This window comes from Dipodomys merriami, unplaced genomic scaffold, assembly GCF_024711535.1.
Source record: "Dipodomys merriami isolate MVZ:Mamm:240054 unplaced genomic scaffold, mDipMer1.0.p SCAF_13, whole genome shotgun sequence".
Lineage (NCBI taxonomy): Eukaryota > Metazoa > Chordata > Mammalia > Rodentia > Heteromyidae > Dipodomys > Dipodomys merriami.
The window spans coordinates 8,062,139-8,086,838 of NW_027202604.1; the positions used below are offsets into that span (position 1 = coordinate 8,062,139).

At 37.0% G+C, this 24,700-nt stretch overlaps 1 protein-coding gene and 1 pseudogene across 13 annotated transcripts in view; one reads left to right on the forward strand and one right to left on the reverse strand.

Moving 5' to 3' along the window:
• Tbc1d5 (TBC1 domain family member 5) overlaps nucleotides 1-24,700 on the reverse strand; it is a 476,492-nt gene that overhangs the window by 285,437 nt on the left and 166,355 nt on the right. For all 13 annotated transcript variants that reach the window (XM_070018657.1, XM_070018661.1, XM_070018651.1 and 10 more), the window contains one exon: nucleotides 17,016-17,147. In XM_070018657.1, coding sequence (XP_069874758.1) covers nucleotides 17,016-17,112 — 97 coding nt within the window. In that variant the 5' untranslated portion in view covers nucleotides 17,113-17,147. The remainder of the gene's footprint in view (nucleotides 1-17,015; nucleotides 17,148-24,700) is intronic.
• LOC138824907 (small nucleolar RNA SNORA51) lies at nucleotides 20,223-20,346 on the forward strand (annotated as a pseudogene).

Sequence of the window (24,700 nt, forward strand, 5' to 3'; positions counted from 1 at the left end):
AAAAAGAAATTTGTGATATTCTATCTCAACCAATGGCTACCATGTCCACTAAGTGCTGGGTGTAATGACATACTAGTTACCTCAGTGTAGAAAAACACATGGCTGGATATAGGTGTATATCTATCATTTGTAGTGACATGGAAAAGTACAAGTAAGAGATTCATATTGTTGCCCAGCCTGGGTATAAGGCAACACTACCTACAAAAAGAACCAACATAAAAGGGGGCTAGAAAGCTATCAGTGGTGGCTCACACCTGTAATCCTACCTACTCAGGAGGCTCAGATCTAAGGATTGCAGTTCAAAGCCAGTCAGGTTAAAGAGTCCATGACACTCTTATTTCCAATTAACCACCAGAAAGCCAGAAATAGAGCTGTAACTCAAAGTGCTAAAGTGCTAGCCTTAAGCAAAAAAGCTCAGGGACAGTACTCTAACCTTGAGTTCAAGTCCTACAACCAACAAAGAAAGAGGGGACTACAGGTGTGTATCAAGCTATAGAACTCCCTAGCACGGGTGCAAGTGTGAGGTCCTAAGCTCAATCCTCAATATTGAAAGAGAGAGACAGAGGGAGAGAGAGACTAACGTCAAGATCTATCCATTAGCCAGGTGCTGGTGGCTCATGCCTGTAATCCTAGCTACTCAGGAAGCTGAGATCTGAGGAATACAGTTCAAAGCAAGCCCAGACAGAAAGTCTGTGAGACTCTTATCTCCAATTAACAAACCAGAAAACCAGAAGTGATGCTATGGCTAAAGTGGTAGAATGCTTGCCTTGAGCTGAAGAGCTGAGGGACAGAGTTCAGGCCCAGATTTCAAGCCCCACGACTGACCCCCCCCCAAAAAAATCTTTACTATAGATCTAAATTATTAAAACTAATGATGTTGTTAAGCTAATTTATTAAATCACAATAACAATGTTTCATTAAATTCCTGTATTTATCAAACACAAAAGAATAAGTGATAAGATCAATAGTATACTATTTTTTTTGTTGAGAATTTCAAATAAAAGTCAATTAAATAGACACACAATACAAATATAATCACTGTACAGCAAGTCACCAGTAACTCATGTCTATATTCCTACTCAGAAAGCTGAGATCTGGGAAATCAATCATAATTTGAAGTCAACCTAAACAGATAAATTGGAATAATTCTTATCACTACTTAACCAGAAGGAATAAAAGCTGGAAGTAAATGTGCAACTCAGTGACAAAGGGCCAGCAAAAGTAAAAAAGGTGAGCAATAGTATGTCTCATGTTCAAGTTTCAATACTAAAACAAAACAATCACTGTAGAAAGTTACAGAAAAAACTCAAACACATAGATATTGAACAACAGACTTTAATAACAGATGGGTCACTGAAGAAATAAAGGAAAAAAATCATGAGTTCCTACAAGCTAATGAAAATGAAAACATATCATATCAGAACCTCATGGATACAGCAAAATATGTGTTGAGAGGAACTATTACAGCCTATATAAAAAGAATGAAAATCACTCAAGTAAATAACCTCATGGTGCAAATAAAGCTGCTAGTAAAACAGGAACAATCCAAACTCAAAACTACTAGTTGGAGAGAGCAATTAATGATTAGGGCATAAATCAATGAATTAGAGGCTAAAAAAATTATAAATAGAATCAAGGAAACAGTCAGTTAGCTGAAAAAAATGAGTAAGATTGACAAACACCTATCTAATTTGACTGGGGCAGAGAGAAAGAAAAATCAAATCAACAAAATTAGAGATAAAAAAGGAAACATTACAACAAATATCCAAGAAATTCAAAAGAGTATGAAGGACCACTTTCAAACCCTACACTCAAATAAAATGATAACTTCAGCAGAAAGTGATAAATTTAGAGAAACGAACTGCCTAAGCTCAACCAAAATGAAATAAAAGATTAAACAGACACATAACAAACAATGAGATTGAAGAAGTAATACAAGTCTCCCTTACTCATGTAACTGTAACTCCTCTGTACAGTATCTTTACAATAAAAAATATATGAAAAAAAATAGAAAAAGAGTCTCCCAACCTGGAAAAGTCCAGGCAGGTCTCAATGCATTCATGGCTAAATTTTCCAAGACCTTTATTTATTTATTTTTTGGATCTGGTCGTGGGGCTTGAACTCTGGGCCTGGGCCACAGCGCCACTTCCGGCTTTTTTCTTTCTGCTTATGTGGTGCTGAGGAATCGAACCCAGGGCCTCAGGCATGCAAGGCAAGCGCTCTACCACTAAGCCACCTTCCCAGCCCTTTCTAAGACCTTTAAAGAAGACAATATACCTATACTCATGAAACTTTTTCATGAAACAGAAACAGAAGGATCATTAGCAATACGTTGTATGAAGCAGTTACACTCATCCCAAAACCAGGCAAGAAACCAACAATAAAAAGAGAATATCAGAACAATCTCTTTGTTGTACATAAATGTAAAACTCCTTAATAAAATATTTGCTAACAGTATTCAACAACCATTCAGAAAAATCATTATGATCAAGTTGGTTTTACCCTGGGATACAAGGCTAGTTTAAATAAATCAATAAACCTAACACACCACATTAACAGAGCCAAAGACATTAGAATCACATGATCATCACAAAAGAGGAAGAGAAAGACTTCAACAAAATAAATAACTTAGGCAAAGTAGAAAGATATAAATTAACCCACAAAAATCAGTAGTTTTCTAGATACCAAACATTTGCAGGCAGAGAAGGAAAGCTGAAAAAGAAATTCATTTGTAATAGCTTCAAAAATTAGGAATAAATGTAAACAAGGAAGTGTCAGACCTCAATAGCTATACAATTATAAAAACCTGAAGAAATGTAAGATGACCTCCGGTATTAATAAATAGACTTAAGCCACTATGTTTGGTTACTTGTACCAAATTTGACCTTCAACCTCCAAAATTTGAAATCCTACACTCCTAATTTTTTGTTTATTGCTTTTCACTTTAAAGTACGAGACTGTGGGACTTCAATTCTCTGACCCAGTTTTAAGACTTTCAAGGTGCTCTGATTCCACATAGCTCTATGCATGATCTGAGTGATGTCTTTGGCAACTAAGGCACATGCCTAACATCTGAGGGCCTGGGGACTTGGGATATCTCAGATGCTCACAGATCCTACTAGTAGGGAGGCTTATTGAATTGTACCAAAGAAGTACTTCATGGAATTCGGAGGGAAGGAACTGGACCTACTGGGGATCCCTAGTTTTCCCAACTCCTTGACAAGCAACTACCAAGCAAGCAGGAAACTCAGAGCCATTAATATTCTCTTCAGGGGTCCAAAATCCCCAAAGATTTTGTAAACCTAAATCTTTGTTGAATTGTTTTTCCTGTTTCAATAACAAGAAATATTTCTACTTTTCTCACAAACTGTGTAGCCATATATGTATTCCTGACCCCAAGCTGATATTCAAACCTCAAGCATTTTCTTTCCTAAAGTACCAATGTATGTTTATTCACCAATTTCCCCTCTGAAACCTACACTATTTTGCTGGCATCATTTTCTTTGTTATCACTATGCCTGTACAGAACAGATACTTAGTAAACAGCTGTTGGCAGAAAAGCTTCTCTCATGCCATTAACAAATATTTCCTCCCTAAACATAGTGTAGTCTATTTACTGGTTTGGTTCAAGAAATGCAGACTTGGATGGAATAACTTTGATCCAACATTTTGTGTGCATGTACTGGTTCTGGAAAATGCAAACATTTTTAAGTTCTGAAACTTACATCTCACACAAAAAGTGAAGAAACATGGAACAAATGAGGAATTACTGAAAACTATGCAGGAGGCTCATGTTTGCAATCTTATTCCACAGGCCAAAAATCCAGAAGATCATGGCCCAAGGGCTGTATAGACATACATCTAACTTCCGCTGACCAGTAGAAAGCTTGGCATGAGACATGGCTTAAATGGTAAAAGCATGAGTCAAGCAATCAAGCATAGCATGCCTGAGGCCCCATGAGTTCAACCCTTAGTCTCCAAAAACAAAACAAAACACAGTAGTTCATGGAACATCGAAGAATACACATGGATGATCATAGTTCTAGTGAACAAGTTCCCTTGCACACTTGCAACTCCTTAAAAATTGGGTTTGAAGAGACTCAAGGGATCCTCAGAGTTTTGTTGAATGTCCTTTTCTTTTTTAACTCTACAACTCTGAGTCTATGGCTATTTCTGTTCTCTCCAAACTGCTTATTTATATAGACCCTTTATTAGTCCTGATTCACATTCAACTTATGGTTTATGTTCTTGTAGAAACTCTAATGCTTGAATGATATAATCCCCAAAGGAAGAGATCAACAAATCATTTAGTTTTACCAAACTCATTTTAAATTTTATTTATTAACAAGGATTGGGATTTTATGTATTGAACCGGAGAAATATAGGAATATTAAAATAAACAGTGGCCTGGCGCTAGTGGCTCATACCTGTAATCCTAGCTACTCAGGCGGCTAGTTCAAAGCCAACCCAAGCAGGAAACTCCATGAGACCCTTATCTCCAATAAACCACTCAGAAAACTGGAAGTGGCACTGTGGCTCAAGTGGTAGAGTGCTAGCCTTGAGCTGAAGAGCTGAGGGACAGAGTTCAGGCCCAGAGTTCAAGCCCTATGACTGACAAATAAATAAACAAACAGTGGAACAACAGGTAGCATTTTCAAGGAAGTATCTTGACATGTTGTAAGATGTAGGGCTTCAGAAAACTGGCCCAGCTCTTAGTCATACTGGTTCTCAAGCCAGGAAGGGTGACTGGTGACTCACAACCAACCATCTTATACTCTTGACTGGAATTTCCTGCTATAGCAATCATGCTAACATGTATGTAGATAAGGTGTGTTTTGTATGAGAGAGGAGATATGGCAACGGGCCTGCTGAGTCCTGTTAAAAAGCTGGACCCTTTGTCCTGAGAGTTGAATCTTTCACACTTCAAATTTCTACCTTCAGCAGCCAGTGAGTATCCTTGATTTGGAATGCAAGTGTTTGGTGGACCTTCTAAATCCCAAGTGTCCTGCAGTTGGTGGGTCAATATTTCCCATTGTGGCTTATGTTGTAAGAGTAACTTGGTTCATTGATGAATTTGTGTCACCAGTGCCTGTTAATCTGGAGATTTTCCTGCCAGGAGTTGTTGGCGTGGCAATGTTTAAAACACTGTGTGAGTTGCTACAAGAGGTTTGTTGGGCTGTGACAGCTGGGTTCACTACAGACCCAGGGCATATGCCCTGATAGCACGATGGTGTCAACTAGGTAGTTGCACTAGAGAAGCAGTTAAGCCAGCAACTGGTGTTGACAGGCATGCTAGATGGTTCAGAGAAATTATTGTAAGCTTGTCCATGAAATACCTCTAATGTAGGGTAAGGAGGGGCTTCTGTACTGGATGAATGATGGCCAGCATTGGGCCTTGATCCCTGCATGGACTGTGACTGTATTAACTGATTGTTGGGTCTTAGGTGCTAGAAATAGTGCCACTGTGTGGAATGTGGTCAGAAACAGGCAGGGCTTGGTTCAACACAGAGAGGCTATTTGTCAAGACCAAAGGAGATGAAAAAACTGATGACTCTGAAGGAGGCACTGTAGCCATCATATTATCATTGTCCACAAATGGTTTACTTGGTGGAGAGGCATCACTTGTAGGAATGGGAGCAATGGCGGGGCCCATATTGGGTAGGAACAAAGGAGCAGCACATGTGGGGACAGAGGCAATGTGCTGGGAGTGTATAACAGGGATGACATTGGTGGTCCAAGGATCATTTTGAGGGACCAAGGATTGGGAAAGACAGGATAACCTGTGGAGGTGGGTTGGTCGGGACTGGCCCTATCCCAAGTTGCCCCTGGCGCAAGGTAAAGGGGACCTGGGGAACTGGATAGTTGTAAGGTATAGGGTAAACTGGTAGACTGACCCCACACTAAGTTGCCCCTGATGCATGCTATAGGGCCCCTGAGGAAGTGGGTAAGAGTAAGATATAGGGGAGGGGGGCAGGTGGGATCTGGGCCCATCATTAATTACCATCATTAATTACCTGGTGTATGCTGCAGACAACCTGGAGAAATGGGGACAGTAGGAACTGGGCCCATCATGACATGACCCTGATGTATACTTCAGAGGACCTGGGGTAATGGATGGGGTAGGGCATAGTGGGATGGTGAGCACCAGCCCATTCATCAAGTGCCCTTGTTGAAGGCTATAAGGGACCTGGTATAATGGATATAGGGAAAGTATAGGTGGACTGATGGGTATTGGTCCATCCAGAAAGTGTCTGTGTTGCAGGTATTAGAGGCCTCAGGAATGCACAGGAGTTAGTATTGGAGACTGGGGGAGGTGTCAAAATGACCACCTCAGAAGGCGGTATGGTATCCATACGAACAAGATTATCTGTGGCCAGCTGCATGGTCACAAAGGAAGGTCTGATAGGACAAGTATAACCAATATACTGGTGGTAATACTCACAATAATGGGCAGTGGAACTACAGAAAGGGTAGGGAAAAGAGGAGGAGGGGAATCTAAATGCATTTGGGTGGAGTATTCTTTTGTTCAGGGGAGGGGCAAACTAGTCCAAGAGAAGAAGTTTGGACAGAGAAGTGGGGGGTAGGGGGTGTAGCTCTCAATAAATAAGCATGGTCTTCATTCTTATCAATTGAAAGAAAGTGGTCTGCAAGGGGAAAACAAAGGGGAACAGAAGATTTTAGGTGTCAGACCCTCTTTAACATTAGATGAGAGTGCTGACACAATGTTGGCTACGGAGCCTGCTCTTCCACATTAGTGGTGTTTGGAGGTGCTGGGATCTTGGCAGGGGCATTGAAATACAATTCCCTGCCACAGTTGGGGGAACAGAAGAGGCAGTGTTGGTATTGGTGTCACTGCTGTCACTCACCTCTATTCTCCCCCCTGAGCCTTCTGTCTTACAAATTTCACTGTTACTAAACTGCGTGTTCTTAGAAATGTCCCAAGTCTTTCTCAATATCTATTCATGGAAATTTAGAGGTGGGGGAAGCTCAATGTAACCCCACAGTATTGGCACTGGCACCAACAGTGGCAAAGGAAGCACTGATGGCAATGATGATTTCCTTTTGGGTACTCTACGAGCTACCAGTTTCGATGTAACAGGGCTTGCTGGTGAAATAGCTGTGGGCTTTTCACCATCCACCAGCTTCAATGACTCCTGGGAATCTGGTGGTGAACTTGCTGTGGGCTTTTTGCCCTCCACCACCTCACCTGACTCCTGGGAATGTGAATAGTTCGGGAGCTGGTTTTCATCCAGCCTGACCACAGTGGAGATTTGGTAGCTGGGAATGTCAGAGCCATGCAATGGGTTACCTACAAGAGATACAAGCACCTTTTCATTCCTTTCAACATTGGGAAGAATTCTCTGCTGAAGACTAGGGTAGCATCCCTTGATAGTTAAGACTCTCGTGATGGTCACATGACTACTGCTCCATTGCTAGTTATTCTGGTCCTCTCATTGGCCAGTCCCTTGTGCTCTTCCAGAATTTTGAACTCACCATCAGGATGTTCTTGGCTTTTAACCTCTTGTGTCCCTTGAGTGGTAAAGACAACTTCATATGACATCTTTGGTTTACAAGTTGAGCAAGCAGCTTATGCACTGAAATTTGAAGTGAGGACCCACGCTGACAAAATAGGTCCTCAGGCTTTTGGGGGTTTCCAAACCAGAGTCTCCAGTTGGCAGCAAAGGCGCAGCTTTTTTGGTTATGCCAAAGGGTCCTTTCTCAGGGTGGGGTCTGTGGCCTCTGGCAGAGGGCACCTCCTCTTAAGGGCCCTGCAGTGACCAGCCAGGGGGTCGGGAGCGCACCTGCCCAAGATCTGAGCTGGCATTCCTACAAACAGGGCAGCATGCAGGCCCCTGTCCTGCAATGTAAACCCATGTAGGAAGGGTTAGGCAGTAAAGTACATGACAAAATTTACTGAGAACTTTTCCCATTACAGCGAATTGTATGCATTATATCAGCTAAGTAAAAGAGAATGGCAACAGCTATCCCTCCCTCCTTGTCTTCTGGTAGCTGAGGACACACTAACCAGCCTGGCCTTTGGGACATCACCGGCCACATGCCACAAAAGAAGTATGCCTGTATACTGAGGATAAATGGCAGGGTCAAAGAAACATTTGAGCCCTACATCGTTCTTCTGGTCACAAGATGCTAGTGGCCCAGCCAGGCTCTTGACCCAGAATGAATGGGTCATACATTGTACCCATTTGCCTTCTTGTAATGCAAGTGTCTGGATTACCATCTCCATTTCCATGGTCCAGCCAGGAACCTCATCCCCATTTCTTATATACGGAGAGCACAAGCACTGTCTAAAGGCATCATTTCCTAAGTTGTCAAAGGACCACACCTGGCTCTAGGGCCCAGAGAAGGGACGCAATACCAACTCTCACACAGCTTCATCTCCCATCTCTCTTGGGCCTGCACTCTAAATATATTTTGTTTAGACAGAAGAGCTTAATTATGAAATGATATGTAAGATGTATTTTGGATGTGTGCTGAAAAAAATTCAGTAACATATTATTCCATATAAGTATGGAAACAATTTTTTTGTCTTCATGGACGGTCTACAAATCATCTAACACATTGATTTGCTATCAAAGAGTAGAACAATGTATTGAATTAAGGTAAGATCTACATAACTTGGACATCAAGAGCATACAAGTTGAGTCCACTTTTTAATGTCATTTTAATGTAAGTTTAGATTAAACTTATGCCCAAGAGAAAAGTGCTCTTATTGGAAGTGTGGACAAGGGATATATACATAGGAATATACAAAGAGTTGTATATTTCTGCAAGATAAAGGTAACTGGAAAGCATACTGATGGCATTCTCTGGGTTGGATCTTGTTGCTTTGGCTCCCTATACTGCAGTAATTGTCTCTCTCATGAAGAATTATTTGTGTCATGTCATGCAGAGATTTCAAGCTCATGGGTAATAAAATTATGGAAGTATTTACATGTACATACATATTTGTATATATGTTTATATACAACTTCCAAACATAAATGCATAAATATTTGTATACTGTTTCACTTTGTTTTTGAGACAGGTCACAACTCGGATTCAAACTCACAATCTTCCTTCATTAGACTCTCATGCCCAATTTATTGCTTTAATTGAAAAATCTTTTTAAAAAACATTTATATATTTCCAATAACATGATTCTGAAAGTGATTTTCTCAAAAGATCGGAGCAAACAAACTGATTGTTTCTATTTGAGCAAAATGGCAGCAGAATGTACTTATGGTGGAAATAGTTCTCTGTTAATTAATCTGTTATATGAAATCTTCAGATTCTCACTGTGGCTAAACAGACTAAATGCTTTTTCACGTTTCTTCACAAAGCAAAATGCTAGCTGAGCTAAAACATTGTGCTAATCTAACTTTATGGATTATAGGAGAACGGGCTAATATTGTTGTTATATTGAAATATATATATATATACATATGTTCAACATAGTGGGTCTTAATATTTTAATCTTGTCCCATTGGGTCCCCTTCAATGAAGTCAATTGATTCCTATTGTTTTTGTTTCTTCTTTCCCTTGTTCCTTCCTTGCATCTGTTCTTTGTTCCTTCCTTCCTCCCTTTTATCTTCCTCTACTTCTTCCTCCTCCCTCTTCTCTTCCCCCTCTTGCTTTTCCTTCTCTCTCTCCCCTTCCCTTTTCCTCTCCATCTCCCCTTTCCCTCCTTTTCTCCCCACCTTCTTTTTCCTTGTCATTTTGTGTCTGAGATCAAATAACACATGCTATATTAAAATTCATTGATTTAACCAAGTATGCTAGACACTTTAGAGTATTATAAATAAATTTTAGAGCATGACAAGAAAACCTTAGTCTTCAAAAAAAATATTAAAGTAAATTGCAAAGAACTGCTTCCTTTTACAATGTAAAGGGACACAAGGTGGAGTAGAGAACAGGAGCAAACAACATAGTATGGTATTCACAAAGACAATGTGATTAACTTTAGTAAATATAATCCTCTGGGTATTAGCCTCCTGAATAACTGGGATTATAGGTATAATGCCTGGTTATGTCCTCTTATGTAGGGATGCAATAATCAGGGTTGCTACTCTCACCTGTGGATTGAGAACTAAAATTGTTATTTCCCTTGTTTCTATCAAGTACACAGCAGGAGATTTGAGTACATTATGCAGACATTTGTCTTCCCTGGGCATTTTTTTCTCCTCTTTTTCTGACAAATAGTTTGAAGAAAGATCTTTATATCTGGGTAGTTTTCTGTTTTGGTTGTTCCCTCATTGTCACACATTTCCCCAGATAGTTAAAGTGATTCTGATTGGCCCAGCAATAAGGCTGGGCCCTCAAAATTATTTCTCCTTTGGCTTTCCTAAAGGAATCTATAAACACTTTAATCCTATCTACTAAAACAAACAAGTGCATTTTGAACCTGATGTTCAACCTTGAAGGCTATATTTGTTTTCTATGTCTCTCATAGGATCCATTTTCTTGTAACCCAGGGTCTTTGAACATCCTTTTTGTGGTGATTCATCAAGTCCTTTTTGAGCTCCTCCATCTCAGTTCTTTGCATAACTGCTAGTTCCACACAGAGTATCCAGCTTTTGGTGAACCAACCCCTCTTCCATACTCCTTCATCTTTTAGTATAAAATACTCTGCTTTTAATATAATAGTAATAATAATTAGAGTGCTTAAGCATACCATGTATCAAAATGTTGGAAATGATATGCTATAGTTACGAATCAATATTTAACCATCAAATTGTTTGCCACAGAAGTTTGCAATTGCTCAGTAATGTATGCCTGATGCCTGGGAGAATGCCTGGTTTTTGTGTGGCGCTAACAATTTAAGCTAAACTTCTTTCCAGGTAGTACCCAACTGTTCAAGCAGTCCATCCTACTTTCTTTGCTTCCCACTGGCATGACTTGGCTGGGAAAACCTAAAGGGAACCTAACTATCACAATGCAACATCATAAAAGCAAAACACAAAACTAGATACCACCAGGGGGTAGGAGGCAAAGATGGTGTGGATGCTGCCCTGTCTCCCTATAAACCTGGGAGGTGCTTCAAATCCTGTGTATCTCAGTGTGCTGAGAAAAAAATGATTGGTATATCAATTGATCTCATTCTGACCTTTCATCTGAGAGTAACAGGAGGTCCTGGGAAGTAAAATCACTCATCCAAGTTCAAAAATACTGTTAGGCACAGCTCTAGGTCATATGACCCAACACAAAAATAGCCCTTTTACTAATCGGGCACTTATAGTTCATGCCACCTTTTCTCTGAAATTCTTCCACTTTACTTCTGAGGTTAGAAATTTATTTCATTTATTTTAAACCCTCAGAGAAAAAACTGAACACCCACTGTATGCATGGTAGAACAGATTATTGTTCTACTTCCCTTTGCTGAATGCTGGGAATCTGGGCAGCTCAGGAGGTAGTTTTCACCCAGCCTGACCATGGTCGAGCTTTGCAAGCTGGTGCTGTCACAGCCATGCAATGGAGGCACAAGCATCTCTTCATTCTTTTCAACAATGGGAAGAATTTCTTACTGAGGTCTGAACAGCAACCCTTGAGAGTGAAGACCCTCCTGATGGTCCTCGCGCTGCACGGTGCCACTGCTCCATTGCTAGGTTGTCTCCTCCCTTTATTGGACTTTCCTTATGCTCTCCCTGAATTTTGACTTCACTCTCAGGATCTTCTAGGCCTTTGGCCTCTGTATCCCTTGGGTGGGAAAGACAAACATCACATAACAACTTTGACTCCACAACTTGAGCAAATGGCCTGGGTATAGAAATTAGAAGTTAGCATCTATAAGATCCATCTAAAGGGGCTGGGAAGGTGGCTCAGTGGTAGAGCGCTTGCCTTGCATGCATGAGGCCCTGGGTTTGATTCCTCAGAACCACATAAGCAAAAAGAAAAAAGCCAGAAGTGGTGCTCTGGCTCAAGTGGTAGAGCACTAGCCTTGAGCTGAAGAGCTGAGGGATAGCGCCCAGGCCCAGAGTTCAGGCCCCACGACCCGACCCCCCCCCCCAAAAAAAAAAGAACCGTCTAAAAAGCCCGGAAAGACCACAATGTAATATCCACCTGGGAAGACTCCTGTGTGAATCTGCACAGAGACATTCCTTCTCTCCTGTTTAAGTCTCCACCCAGTACCCGTGTTACCTAAGTAACTTGCATAACTGGAAGCAGTTACCTTCCCCTTCTCTGAGGTAACATCCTGGACAGTCCCATCACCCCTCCTTCAGACTATGGGAAGTTCCCAGGCTCTGAGGTCAGGTCCCCATCTGGCATGGCCACATCTTCCACCCACCTGGCCACACCTTCTCCTGCCCTTTCTTTACTCGAACCCCAGCAGGGCAGCTGCTCATCGCTTTTGCCATACCTGTCTGGGGGCAGTAGTTCTGGATGGACTTCTCTTTCCTGCCTGAAGACCACACAGTAGTCTGTTTTCTATAGCCTAACTAAAATCTAACAGCATCTACACTGAGAAGAAGAAGTCCTCATGCTTCTGGAGGGTTCCAACATTCCCCAGAAGCCATTTGGCAGCACAGACATAGGATTTTTTTGGTGAGCCCCCTGGAGATGCCAAACGGACTCACTAGAGTGGAGTCTGTGGCTTCTGGCAGATGGTACCTCCTCTTATGGGCCCTGTGGAAACCAGATGAAGATAGCCTCTGCTCAAGATCCAAGTTGGCCATCCTATAACCTTGTAAGCCCAGGTCCTGTGCTGTTAAGGCTCCTAAGTAAGATTAGGCAGTGAGATCCACAAATATATTTACTGAGAATGTTTCTTAATACAGGGAATTGGGTGTGAATGATCAGCAAAATAGAAGTGGCCATAGTCATTCCTGTTTCTTTCTCTTGTGGTAGCTGAGAATAGAGTGCCCAGCTTGGCCCTTTGTAATGTCAACTGGCATGTGTGCATATGAGGTGTGCATATGAGCTGCCAGTATGAGGCAGGTTCAAATCAAAACACAAAAAACCTTTCAAGGACCCACAAGCCAATTGCAGCCCATTTGATTTTTAGCCTCTGGAGTCTTACCCACTGTCTCTTGCAGGTGGTGGCTAGCACCAGAAAGTTGTATATCTGGACTTGTGTTTAGCTAATATTTATACTTTTCCAGCAGTACAGGATGGCCTTGAACTAGGAATACCTTCTCCAAGGATGCTTTGATGGTACCTGCTTCTCTGTGCTTTCTAGTTGTGAGCAGAGGGCCAGTGACATAAGCTAACTTCTTGCCATTATCACCAGCATCTTTTCCTACCTGGAAGGTTCTGTTCACTTCCTTTTACACATTTGGTAAAGGAACAGTTAAGCCCCACATGCTACTTTAGATCGCACAGGCCCAGGCTCTGGACTGGCTGGGCCATTAGACAATGGCCAATAAAATTAATGCCATGCATTACAAATTATGACCAGAAGAGGAAGATACATTAAGCAATTAGTGACTGATATAAGTGAAGATGCTCAAACTGAAGTTCAGCTCATTCAATTGTTACTCATTGAGAAGTGCTCCTTTGTCAGGTCCTAGCTATAGAAATGGCTCCCACAAGGTTCCTGCTCTCAGTAATGTTGCATCTAAACAAGGATCTCAAAATCTGTAGGGTTCTGTAAAGGAATTACAAACATATCAGTTTAATGGTATAGTATAGGTGTAGAGTACAGAAATTGCTTATCTGTATAAGACAAGCAAGACAGCTATGAAAGTGGACTTTATCCTTAGTTACATGGTAAGCTACAAAAGAACTTTAAATCAGGAAAGAAAGGAAGTAAAACTTTCCATTCTAAAAGGCTTCAATTAGACGAGGGAAAAATTTTAAAATGCCTAAGTTAAATATTTAAAAATCTCCACCAGAAAAAAATTTATATCTTAACTAACTCTAAATCCAATTTTATTATATGGGAGGGCAGAGTAGAAAGGACCATCTAAATACCACAATATGAAAACAAAATTTTCATTGTATCAACTTCAGGCAGCAATTTTAATTATTACTAATTTCCTCATCAATAAAGCCATGGTACTACCTTCTATGTCAGAGAATAGTGAAACATTTTTTTAAAAAACAATCAAACTTATGGAAAGAAATTATAGAGCAGGGATGATTTTGAACATCTTGTTTTTATAAACTAGGTTACTAAATATTTTATACATGAAGATATGGAGCTTTGAGAAACATTGTATAGAAAAGTAAAGATACATTAAATAATTGTTTGGCAATTATAAAAGCTCTAAATAAGAAGAGGCATATACAATCAAACCTAAATAACTTACTAAATGATACTCTCAAAAGAGACCCAATAAAGGAAAATGTACTTTTATCATAAACAAGTCTAATCTCTTATAGACTTGCAGAAACATCTAGGCATTTCAGTAATATTACTTAATAGGCTACATTTCCCTGGATCTTAATATCGTTGTTTTCAGTTAAAAATAAAATAACCATCTTTTATCAAATTGACCAATAAAAGTCACAGGTTAAGAACAGTCATGAAATCTAAAAGAATTCTTTTTTGTTTTACCTTATCATCAAAAGCCTTGGAATTTAATAAATTAATTTATGCGTACTACCAAACTTAGAAGGCACAGAGAAAATACTGTACTTTATATGTTGTTCTCTACTTAAAGAAGAACTTCAAGAGGTTGAAAGTCAAGTTGAAATGGAAAATATCCCCTTAGGTTTTGCTATGTAGTAATAGTTGTTTTTTCTTTCTCTCTTCAACTACTCAATATTAAATATAATAAACATTTTTGCCTTTGTATTCTTATTTTGTGGTTATAATACTAATTCAGGAATTCTCAGAATCACTAAACAGTTCTGATTCTTTAGAATGCTAAATTCGATTGAGAAATTAAAACTTTTTTTACTAATTGCATCTATAACAGGATTTTAAAAAATTATACAAGGTTTCTATGAAGACAAATTATAGCTCTAAGCTCAATGTTTATTCAGAAATAAATAAATAGCCCCAAATTTGCTCAGCTATGGAAGAAATGTTTAAAGGACTCAAAATACAAGAAGAAATACCATGGAAGACATACATTAAAATAAAGAAATACACAAAATATGATTAAATGCAATATACATTTTTTAGCAAAAAGAAAAATAAGATGAAGTAGATGCTTTATATAAAGTATTTACATATACAATGCACAAAACCCAGTATGGTTGGTAACCTCTACAGCTATGAAGAGCAAGATATTTACATATCTTTCTTTCTCATGTGCGTGTGCATATCTGTGTTTTGTATATATTTTTAACAGTTGACAGCTGTTTTAGAGCATACAGAGATGCCAAGCTGAATGAAGGTCTTGATTACTTCAAGATTAGCTATCTAAAGTTTCTATTCATTTTAAGTGTTGTTAGTTGGAAGAGTCATTAGTCACTTCCTTGTCTCATAGAGCATCAGCATACATTTACATTGTTAATGAACATTTGGGGTAAATGAATTAATGGCACTTTTAAACATCAATTCAATCCTAATAACTTAGTATGTCACAGAAATGTTAAGACTAGGATATAAATGAAAATCCTTTTTAGAAAAGGTAACTATTGATCCCTTCAAACAATAAAAGAATATTAATTTAAACTGGTTTTGAACAAGGTTAAAATAAATTAAATAGATAAAATAGATAAAAGACAAATAGACAAAAGAAAAATATACAGTTAAAACATAAAAGAAAACTATGTTCTCAAATAAACATAGAAATCAGAAATAATATGAAAAAGGCTGTTCAAATCATTTATATACTTGTAACGAATATATGTTCATTTTTAAAACTTATTATAGAAGTGTTTACTATGTGATATGACTTAATTGTAAGTACTTCTTATAGATATTACATTTAAAAGAAAGCTTTCAGGACTTCTACTGAAATACTAAATACTGGAATAAAAATTATCATAATTTTCATATTATCAAAGAGAAGTCTGCTTTTAGAGGAAAAAATAAAACAATAAACTCACAAAACAACTTTATGTGCCAAATTCTACTTTCATTACAACACCAATATCATTTGTATGGTGTAGAAGGTAATAAAGATGTACACACACACACACACACACACAAACACACACACACCACATGCACATGCACACCGGTGCATACACACAATGTATAAAAAGTTTATTTTAAATAAATATCATTTTAGGAGTAAATTTTGTTTTAATTCTCAAAATATGAGTTAATGGCAAAACCTGACCTCAATATAAAAACCAAAATAATTTGAGGCACAAAAACACATATTATTGGTTTAAAAAAATCTTACAATATAGACATACACATTTCATGAATGAAAAAGTACAAGTTCAGTGAGTCAATGAGCTTTATATAATTACTCAATAATAAAAATAAGGCCTCCAAGATTTCTGTAGCATGGCTTCCTTCTAAGAAAGTATATTATAAATATCACTAAGTACTGAGAAAATAATGCAGAATTCTGATACATGCACATTTGTTAAATTTTAATAGAGCAGAAGCTGAATATACTCTATTTTCCAGCCTACAACTTAATTTCTACATGTAGATTTTTTAAGTAAACACTAGCTTCAATTACTTACAAAGGAAAATGAAGAAAGAAGAAAAAAAGAAAGGAAAGGAAAGAGAAAAATGAAGAGAAGAAGATAGGGTGGGAAGAAAGAGATACTAAGGAAATTTTTGTCATAGAAGGAATCTGAATTTGTTACAGAAATAACAAAAGTATCCCTCACAAATCAATACCCAATGCTTAAAATTTCTTGAAATGTATGTGATATAGTGCCCTTTGCATTTCAACATTCTTAGGCATAAGTCTAGTTTGACTTTTTAAAAGGTAACTGTCTATTAAACATTTGGCTAATGCTTCTGTCTGAAACTCAGAGTTGCATTTCTGTGATATTGATTAGTGTCAAGAGTACGCTATACATATCCAGGTTAATGTTCTTAAAGTTGTTCTGCTACTTCAGAAAGAATTACACCCACAATGTTGGCAGAGATAAATAAAGGGAATCCATCTATTAGGTTTCTTAGCACATGCAAAAAAATATCTACAAACAATACTCACCATTAGACTTATTCAAATAACTGGATAAAGGATCAATGCCTACTTCTTGTTCTTCTGACTGAAGAGGATGTCTAGTTTCAGATAAGGAATGGTACATTGTAGAAACTGGTCAGTGTCACCAAAAGTAACTGCCTGGTAGATGAAAAGATACAGAAAAAAATGATAAATAAATTTTCCTTCTTTTACTGTGAATCCAAAAGATAAAATGATTAAGTGAGCATTACAGACATTAACACATTTTCCACAGGCTCCAGGGGCTGTTACTGCACCTTGGTGAGCTTATGCAAAAGAGCAAAAAGGTGGCAATAAATTTCCATTTAAAGGATTTCTTTCAAAATTTGAACTTTATTTATAACCTTTATTTTTACATTAAATCACATTTATTATCAGTAAAATTTGCACAAGAGTGAACTGCAAGTTAAAAAGATTTATTGTACTTTTTTTTTACTCCCATGTAACCAACATTCACAATACCAACTTTCAAAAGAGAAATGATGTAGCAAATTAAAATTAGTCATAATTGTATTACGCAGAAATACCACTGTTAACATTTCACTATATTACTCATATCTTTCTAGTCTTGTGGACATTTGAAGTATATGTTTTCAATATGCTGAAGCTTCATGCTAAACATACTGATCAACATTAAACTATCATGAGTATTTTCCTTCTCAATACAAGAAAATTTTGTGTTATAAAATCTCTAGTACTGCATTACATAATTATTACAATTTACATAGCCAATTTCTTATTAGTAAAAAATTATGTTCTCAGTTGTTTAACACCACAGCCTTGTCCAAAACTACACAATTACAGTGTCTCTAACATATCAATGACTAAAACATGTATTAAAAAATAAAACTTAGGACTGGAACGGTGGCTCAGTGGTAGAATGCTTGCCTTGCATGCAAGAGGCCCTAGGTTCAATTCAGCACCATATAAGCAGAAAAAGCCAGAAGCAGCACTGTGGCTCAAGTGGTAGAGGGCTAGCCTTGAGCAGAAGAGCTGAGGGACAGAGCTTAGGCCCAGAGTTCAGGCACCATGACCGACAAAAAAATAAAATAAAATAAAAATAAGTAATAAAAAAAATAAAAATAAGCCGGGCACTGGTGGCTCACACCTGTAGTCCTAGCTACTCAGGAGGCTGAAATCTGAGGCTTGTGGTTCAAAGCTAGCAGGAACATCCATGAGACTCTTATCTCCAATAAACCACTAGAAAGCTAGAAGTGGCGCTGTAGCTCAAATAGTAGAGCGCTAGCCTTGAGCTGAAGAGCGCGGGGACAGCACCCAAGCGGAGTTCAAGCCCCACGACCAACAAAAAAATAAATAAATAAAAATAAAAATAAAAAAACTTGTGATGTTTTCACTAATTATATTCTAGAAATATGTATATATGTAAAAATACTATATAAATATGTATATATTATAAAAATGAGTCATTTTCCCAAGGTAATCATTAACAATAGATATCCTTGCTATGATATTACTGAACCAAAGTGAATCAAATTTTATTTTGCATTGGCTTGACAGTAAGGTTACGAAGGCTTGGTGTTTCTCAAACAATTTTTATTGTCTTCTATGAGTGGAATTTATTGTTTTGATTTTAAGCATGCTTTAAATATTAAGAATCTTAAGACTCAGCATAATATGCATACATTTTGTGTCAGTCATTTTTGTATGATATTTTTCTGATAAGTTTTTCATTTTCTGTAAATCAGAAACTATAGCTACTTATATTTTAACAGACTAATTTTACCCTTTAGTTCTTATTCTAAGTATTCTGATATTCAGTTATTCCAAATTACATTTTTTAAAAAATTATCTTGTACTTCTTCTAAGGTAAGGCAACTGTAACAGTTTACTAAATGTTCCAAAAAGCTCATGTGTTGAAAGTTTGGTTCCTGGCTGATGGTAGTGGATAGAAACATTGTTTTTGTTGAAGGGTATACTGGGATTCAACACCTCCTCTCTCACTGCATCCTGGCCACCTTTGTGCAAGCAACTTTGCACCACACATGTCCTGCCTCATAATAGGGTCAAAAGCAATGGAGCCAACCAATTATGGACTAAAACCTCTCAAATCTGTGAGCCAAACTAAACTTTTCCTCTAACGCATTCATTTTAGTAGCATTTTGTCATAGCAATGAAAAATAACATCTAACTACTCAGGAATTTTCTGTTAATATGTATGAATTACATTCTTAATAAAAACCATAACAAAAAATAAACCAGGTTCATCATTTTCCATCCAATATATGTAAATAACAAAATCAATTAAATTTCAAGCACAGAGAAGGCATAGGAGGAATGAGTAATAAGAAAGACTAAGCGAGAACGGCAAACTCAAAGAAAATAAGTACTTATTTTTTTAGTTATTTTTGGGTGAGAGGTAGGAAGGGGTAATACTGGAATTCAATTCAGGACCATACAGTGACTGGACCAATGCTCTACAATACCATTCACAGTTCTTGTATGAATAATTTTTTATAGGACATAGTCTTCATTTATGGAAGAAAAGTTTTCAGCTATATCCAAGAGTACAAAAATTCTTGATTATTTTTCCCCCAATCCAAAGAGCTCATTTATCTCATTTGTTTTCTCTCTAAAGTCCTCATTCATGTATATTTCGTTTTTTATCAAAACAATATGACCTCCTTGCTTACCCACAACCAAGTAGTTACCAGTCATAAATACTATGAAAATTGTAGCTAACACAACAAAAGCAGATGATTAAGGTAAACAGAAAACTTCTATTGTGAACACAACAAAAGAAAAAAGAAAATGAATTTCTAAATTCAGAAAATCTTAAATCTAAGAAATCTGTCAGAAAGTCATTTTTTATGCATCTATAGTCTCTAAGAAGAGACTCTAATTTAGGAAAGGATAGCAAAACATAGATGATCAGTTATAGTTAGAAACATAATCCTATAAATTATGTCAAAAATTATTGAAAAGGAAGTCTTTTACAGACCAGTAAGGATCATCAAACTCAAATATCCAATGAAATCAGAGAAAAAGCCTTATTAATTACAGTTAACATTTAAGTACAATAAACATATGATAAAAGCCATTTTCATATACAATCATCATTTTATCCTGCATAACTTAATACTTCCCCTTCATCATTTTCATTTCTCTAATTTATCAACTTATATGATTAATAAGTATTAAAGCTGGAATTTGAAAACACTGCCCACATCCAAACATTGTTTTAAAAAGCAAGCTAGGTTCATATTATGACTGTAAATTAACAAAGGCAAAGCAAACTTCCCCCATATATACCTTAGCCCAACCTCTGTGCCTAGTCTATATTGTGAATGGAGGGAGAGAGGGAGTGGAGGAGGAAGAGAGGGAAGGAAGGAAGGAGGGAGGGAAGGAAAGAAGGAGGGAGGGAAGGAAGGAAGGAAGGAAGGAAAGAAGGAAGGAAGGAAGGAAGGAAGGAAGGAAGGAAGGAAGGAAGGAAGGAAGGAAGGAAGGAAGGAAGGAAAGGGAGGAAGGGAGGGAGGGAACGAGGGAGGGGGGGAGAGAGGGAGGGAAGAAGAACTTGACAAGTCTATGAAAATACACAATAACAATAACAAAATTAACTAAGTAAACCTATCAAGATCATCACCAGACATCAAATCTATCCAAATTTATTATTTCAACAAATTGAAACTAAGTCACTGAGGTGCTTTTATAGCTAAACAAAACAATCTACTCAGTAGTAAAATGTTTCCAAGCAATTTTTGTTGGAAAAAATAAGGATAAAATTCTTCATTTTTCTCTTAACTAAGGATTTAAGTAAAACCTTAAACAAAAGTAAATTATTAAGGAGTTGTTATTTGGGATTTTTCTTTTACATATAAAAGGAAGTTTTATTTAGAATCTAAAACCTATTTAAGCATATGGTTATTGCTACTGTGATTAAAAAAGCTGGGTGCTAGTGGCTCACACCTGCAATCCTAGCTACTCAGGAGACTGAGATCTGAGATTGCAGTTCAAAGTCAGTTCAGGCAAGAAAGGCCATGGGGCTCTTATTTCCAATTAACCTCCTGAAAACCTTAAGTGGAGCTGTGGCTCAAAGTAGTAGAGCTCTAGCTTTGAGCAAAAAAGCTAGGGGCAGCTCTCAGGCTGTGAAATAGGAAAAAATATTTAAGGAATTTATCAATTCATGTTTGATATATACACAAAGAAAAAATATTTAACTTGAGAACAGAATATTAAAGGTATTTCAAAAATTTTTCTAAGCTTTCTTTAATCGTTATTATAAGTAAATTCTTATCTATCTATAATCAGACCATAAGGAAATATTTGGTGAAAATTCTAAAGTATTGTTGCTGGTTGAAAAAAAATTCTCAAACAACAAATTTAAAAGTCAAAATGACAAATATTTTAAAGTTTACATTACATTCTGAATTTACTCTGACTTCTATACCTGCTATATATCTTAATGATATAGTTTCTTTTTTCTTTTTTAGTTTTTTTTGTCGGTCGTGGGGTCTGAACTCTGGGGCTGGGCACTGTCCCTCAGCTCTTCAGCTCAAGGCAAGCGCTCTAACCACTTGAGCCATAGCACCACTTCTGGCTTTTTCTGCTTATGTGGTGCTGAGGAATTGAACCCAGTGCCTTATGCATGCAAGGCAAGAACTCTACCACTGAGCCACCTTCATAGCCCTGAATTATATATTTTCTATGTAGAGAAAAAAATTAAAACACATAGCAAAAGTATGACTCCTTAGTAAATAACAATTTAATTGATAGGTTTCAGGCCTCTGAAATAATGCTTAGATATCTCTCAAGTCCTTTCTATTATTCAGAAGTAGAGTAACACACATGAAGACCTTAGAAAGGAATTATCTTTCCTTTGTTATTCTTATAATTCAATTTTCTGTTTCACAAGTAACTGAAATTCAGACTACTCAAAATTTGGTTTTACAATATGGTTTTATTGCTATTCTATGACTTTACTTCTAGTCCTAGGAGTTGACTAATCAAACTGAAATTCCCACTTGAAATCTAGAATTAATCTTAAACATAGTTCTTCTCTTTCCAAAAGTCTACTTCTTATAGCATTATGTTGTAGTAATACAGCTGAGCTTACCTAGGTGGTACATGCCTGTAATGCTAGCTACTTGAAAGGCAGATATTGGGAGGATCTGAATTAGATGCCAGCCTGAGCAAAAATGTTAACGTGACTTCATCTTAACCAATAAAGCTCCTTATGGTGGTACAGACCTGTTAATTCAGCTATGTGCTTAGTATATATAAGAGATCACAGTCCAGGCTAGGACAAGCATAACATGATTTTCTATCAAAAATAACAATCTCCCTACCAGGTTTAGTACTTGCCTAACAAACCCTCAGTTGAAACATTGGTATTAAAAAAAAAAAAGTGATCTGTGACAAAGAAAGTCAAGTTTGAACACTTAGAAAAAAACTCAGAAGACACATTTCAAACCTATTTAACACATTTCAAAACTATTTTTCATATAGATAAGCAGTCTATGAGTCAAAATTTCAAACTATCAGTACTATACAGATAAAATAATGGATTAGAAATACCTCTAGTAAAACAAGTTATTCACTCTGAACCTGAAGTTGTGTTTGTATCTGTTTCTATTCATTATTTCATTGCTTCAAACAGCATTCTCAATAGTGTCATTCTAAAGACACATTCAAGAAAGCTCACACAGTAAGTAAAGCTGTGGTCCAAAGTGGTAGCCTTGAGCAAAAGAGCTAAGGGACTATGCTTGAGCCCTGAGTTCAAGCCCCACAACACTCTCTCTCTCTCTCTCTCTCTCTCTCTCTCTCTCTCTCTCTCTCTCTCTCTCTCTCTCTCTCTCTCTCTCTCTCTCTCTCTCTCTCTCTCTCTCTCTCTCTCTCCTCTCTCTCGGCTTCTGTGGCTCATGGCTATAATCCTAGCTACTCAGGAGGCTGAGATCTGAGGACTGTGATTCAAAGGCAGCCTGAGAGGAAAAGTCCCTGAGACTTATTTCCAATAAACTACCAGAAAAAGGCAGAGGTAGTAGTACTGTGGCTCAAATGGTAGAGCACTAACCTTCAGTAAAGAGACTCAAGACCATAAAAACCCCAGGACCAGCAAAAAAGAAAAAGAAAAAAGAAAAGAAAAAAAAAGTTCATATAAACATATTTTATTCACTTAAATTCTTGAGTAATTATAAATGACATAGTATTACTTCACACAAAGATTTCTCTTGTAATAAAAAACAAAGAATATAAATATTTATATAAATATAGCATATTTATATAAATATAAATCTTTATATAAATATAAAGAATATAAATCAACTGCTAGGGTTTGATTGTAAGTGTGAGGGTTACATATATACACGTTTCATACATACTATTGATGGTATTTAACCACAAATATTACATGCAGGATATAAAAGGGAACTTCTTGATAGAAGCTCTATTTTCATATTTAAAAGGGAAAGTTTTTGAACAACACTGTATAAAATATTTTCTATTCAACAGTGTTAGTAGCAAAAAAGAAAATTTGCTGGCTGTAAATAATAATGCTCTCTGAAGTCTTAATTTTAAAAAAAGGAAAGGAGAAAGGAAAGAGAATAAAAGAAAAAGAAAGATTTCAGTTCTATTTTTGAATTTGGCCAATATTTAATGCACAAGGGTTATATTGGACTTCAAATAGATTAATTTAGAGTTAAAAATCAATCATTTGAAAGAATTAATATTTAATATTGTTAGATAGCATATCGAAGTAGTTTTATTATTTATTTACTGCAAACCTTTCCAGAATGCTTCATTTGACAACAGGGGGCCTGATTCTCACAAGATAAGTGCATTTACAATGTCAAATAAATTATATATAAAAGCATTTGTCTTAATACATGTCATTCAATATTAAGTATAATCCTTTGGTAAAATTCTGAAACCCTCACTCATTTATACCAACCATAAAAGTATAATATCAAGTTTTGTCTAATAAATAAGAACAATAATCAGAGAAAACATTTTCATGCTGTCAGAAGAACATGAGGTAAGGCATCCACCAAAAAATTAAACTACCTTACTCCTAAACAAAGAAAACTATATAGAGTACGTAAGATGTTCACAGATGTGTTAAATATTTTATATTACAAAATAAAAAATTACATTTGGCCTTTCAGTAATCAATTTCCATAGTCATTAGAAAAACATTAAAAAGAGCCAAATTAGCGAAGCTATGCAAGAAGCTGAGATCTGAGATTCAAAGCCAGCCAGGACAGGAAAAGTCCAACAGATTCTTCAAATTAACTACCAAACAGATGAAAGTGGAGGTATGGTGTACCTGGAAGGGAGGGGCTAAGAGGAGAAGGATAGAAGAATGAAGGGAGGAGAATGTAGGTAAGATTTCATTGTATATACCACAGAATTGAGAAATGTAAGGGACGGAAGGTGGGGTGGGGATCTGAAGGTAGATAAAGATGTTGAGGTGATAACACAGATAAAGATGTACTGTATACATAAACAGCTTTGTTAAAAGGCAAAAAAAATTACACATAACCAAAGAAATTTTTTAAAATGTGGGGAAGAATCAAATTGCCTGATCAAAAGATAGTTCCATGATTTCACTGTTTTTATAAAGAGCCAGAAGGATCAAGTGAACCTCAGAGTTATAAACCAGACTGGCAAACATAGGGAGGAGTAACAATTTACATACCTGCCCAATGAAAAAGGATGTA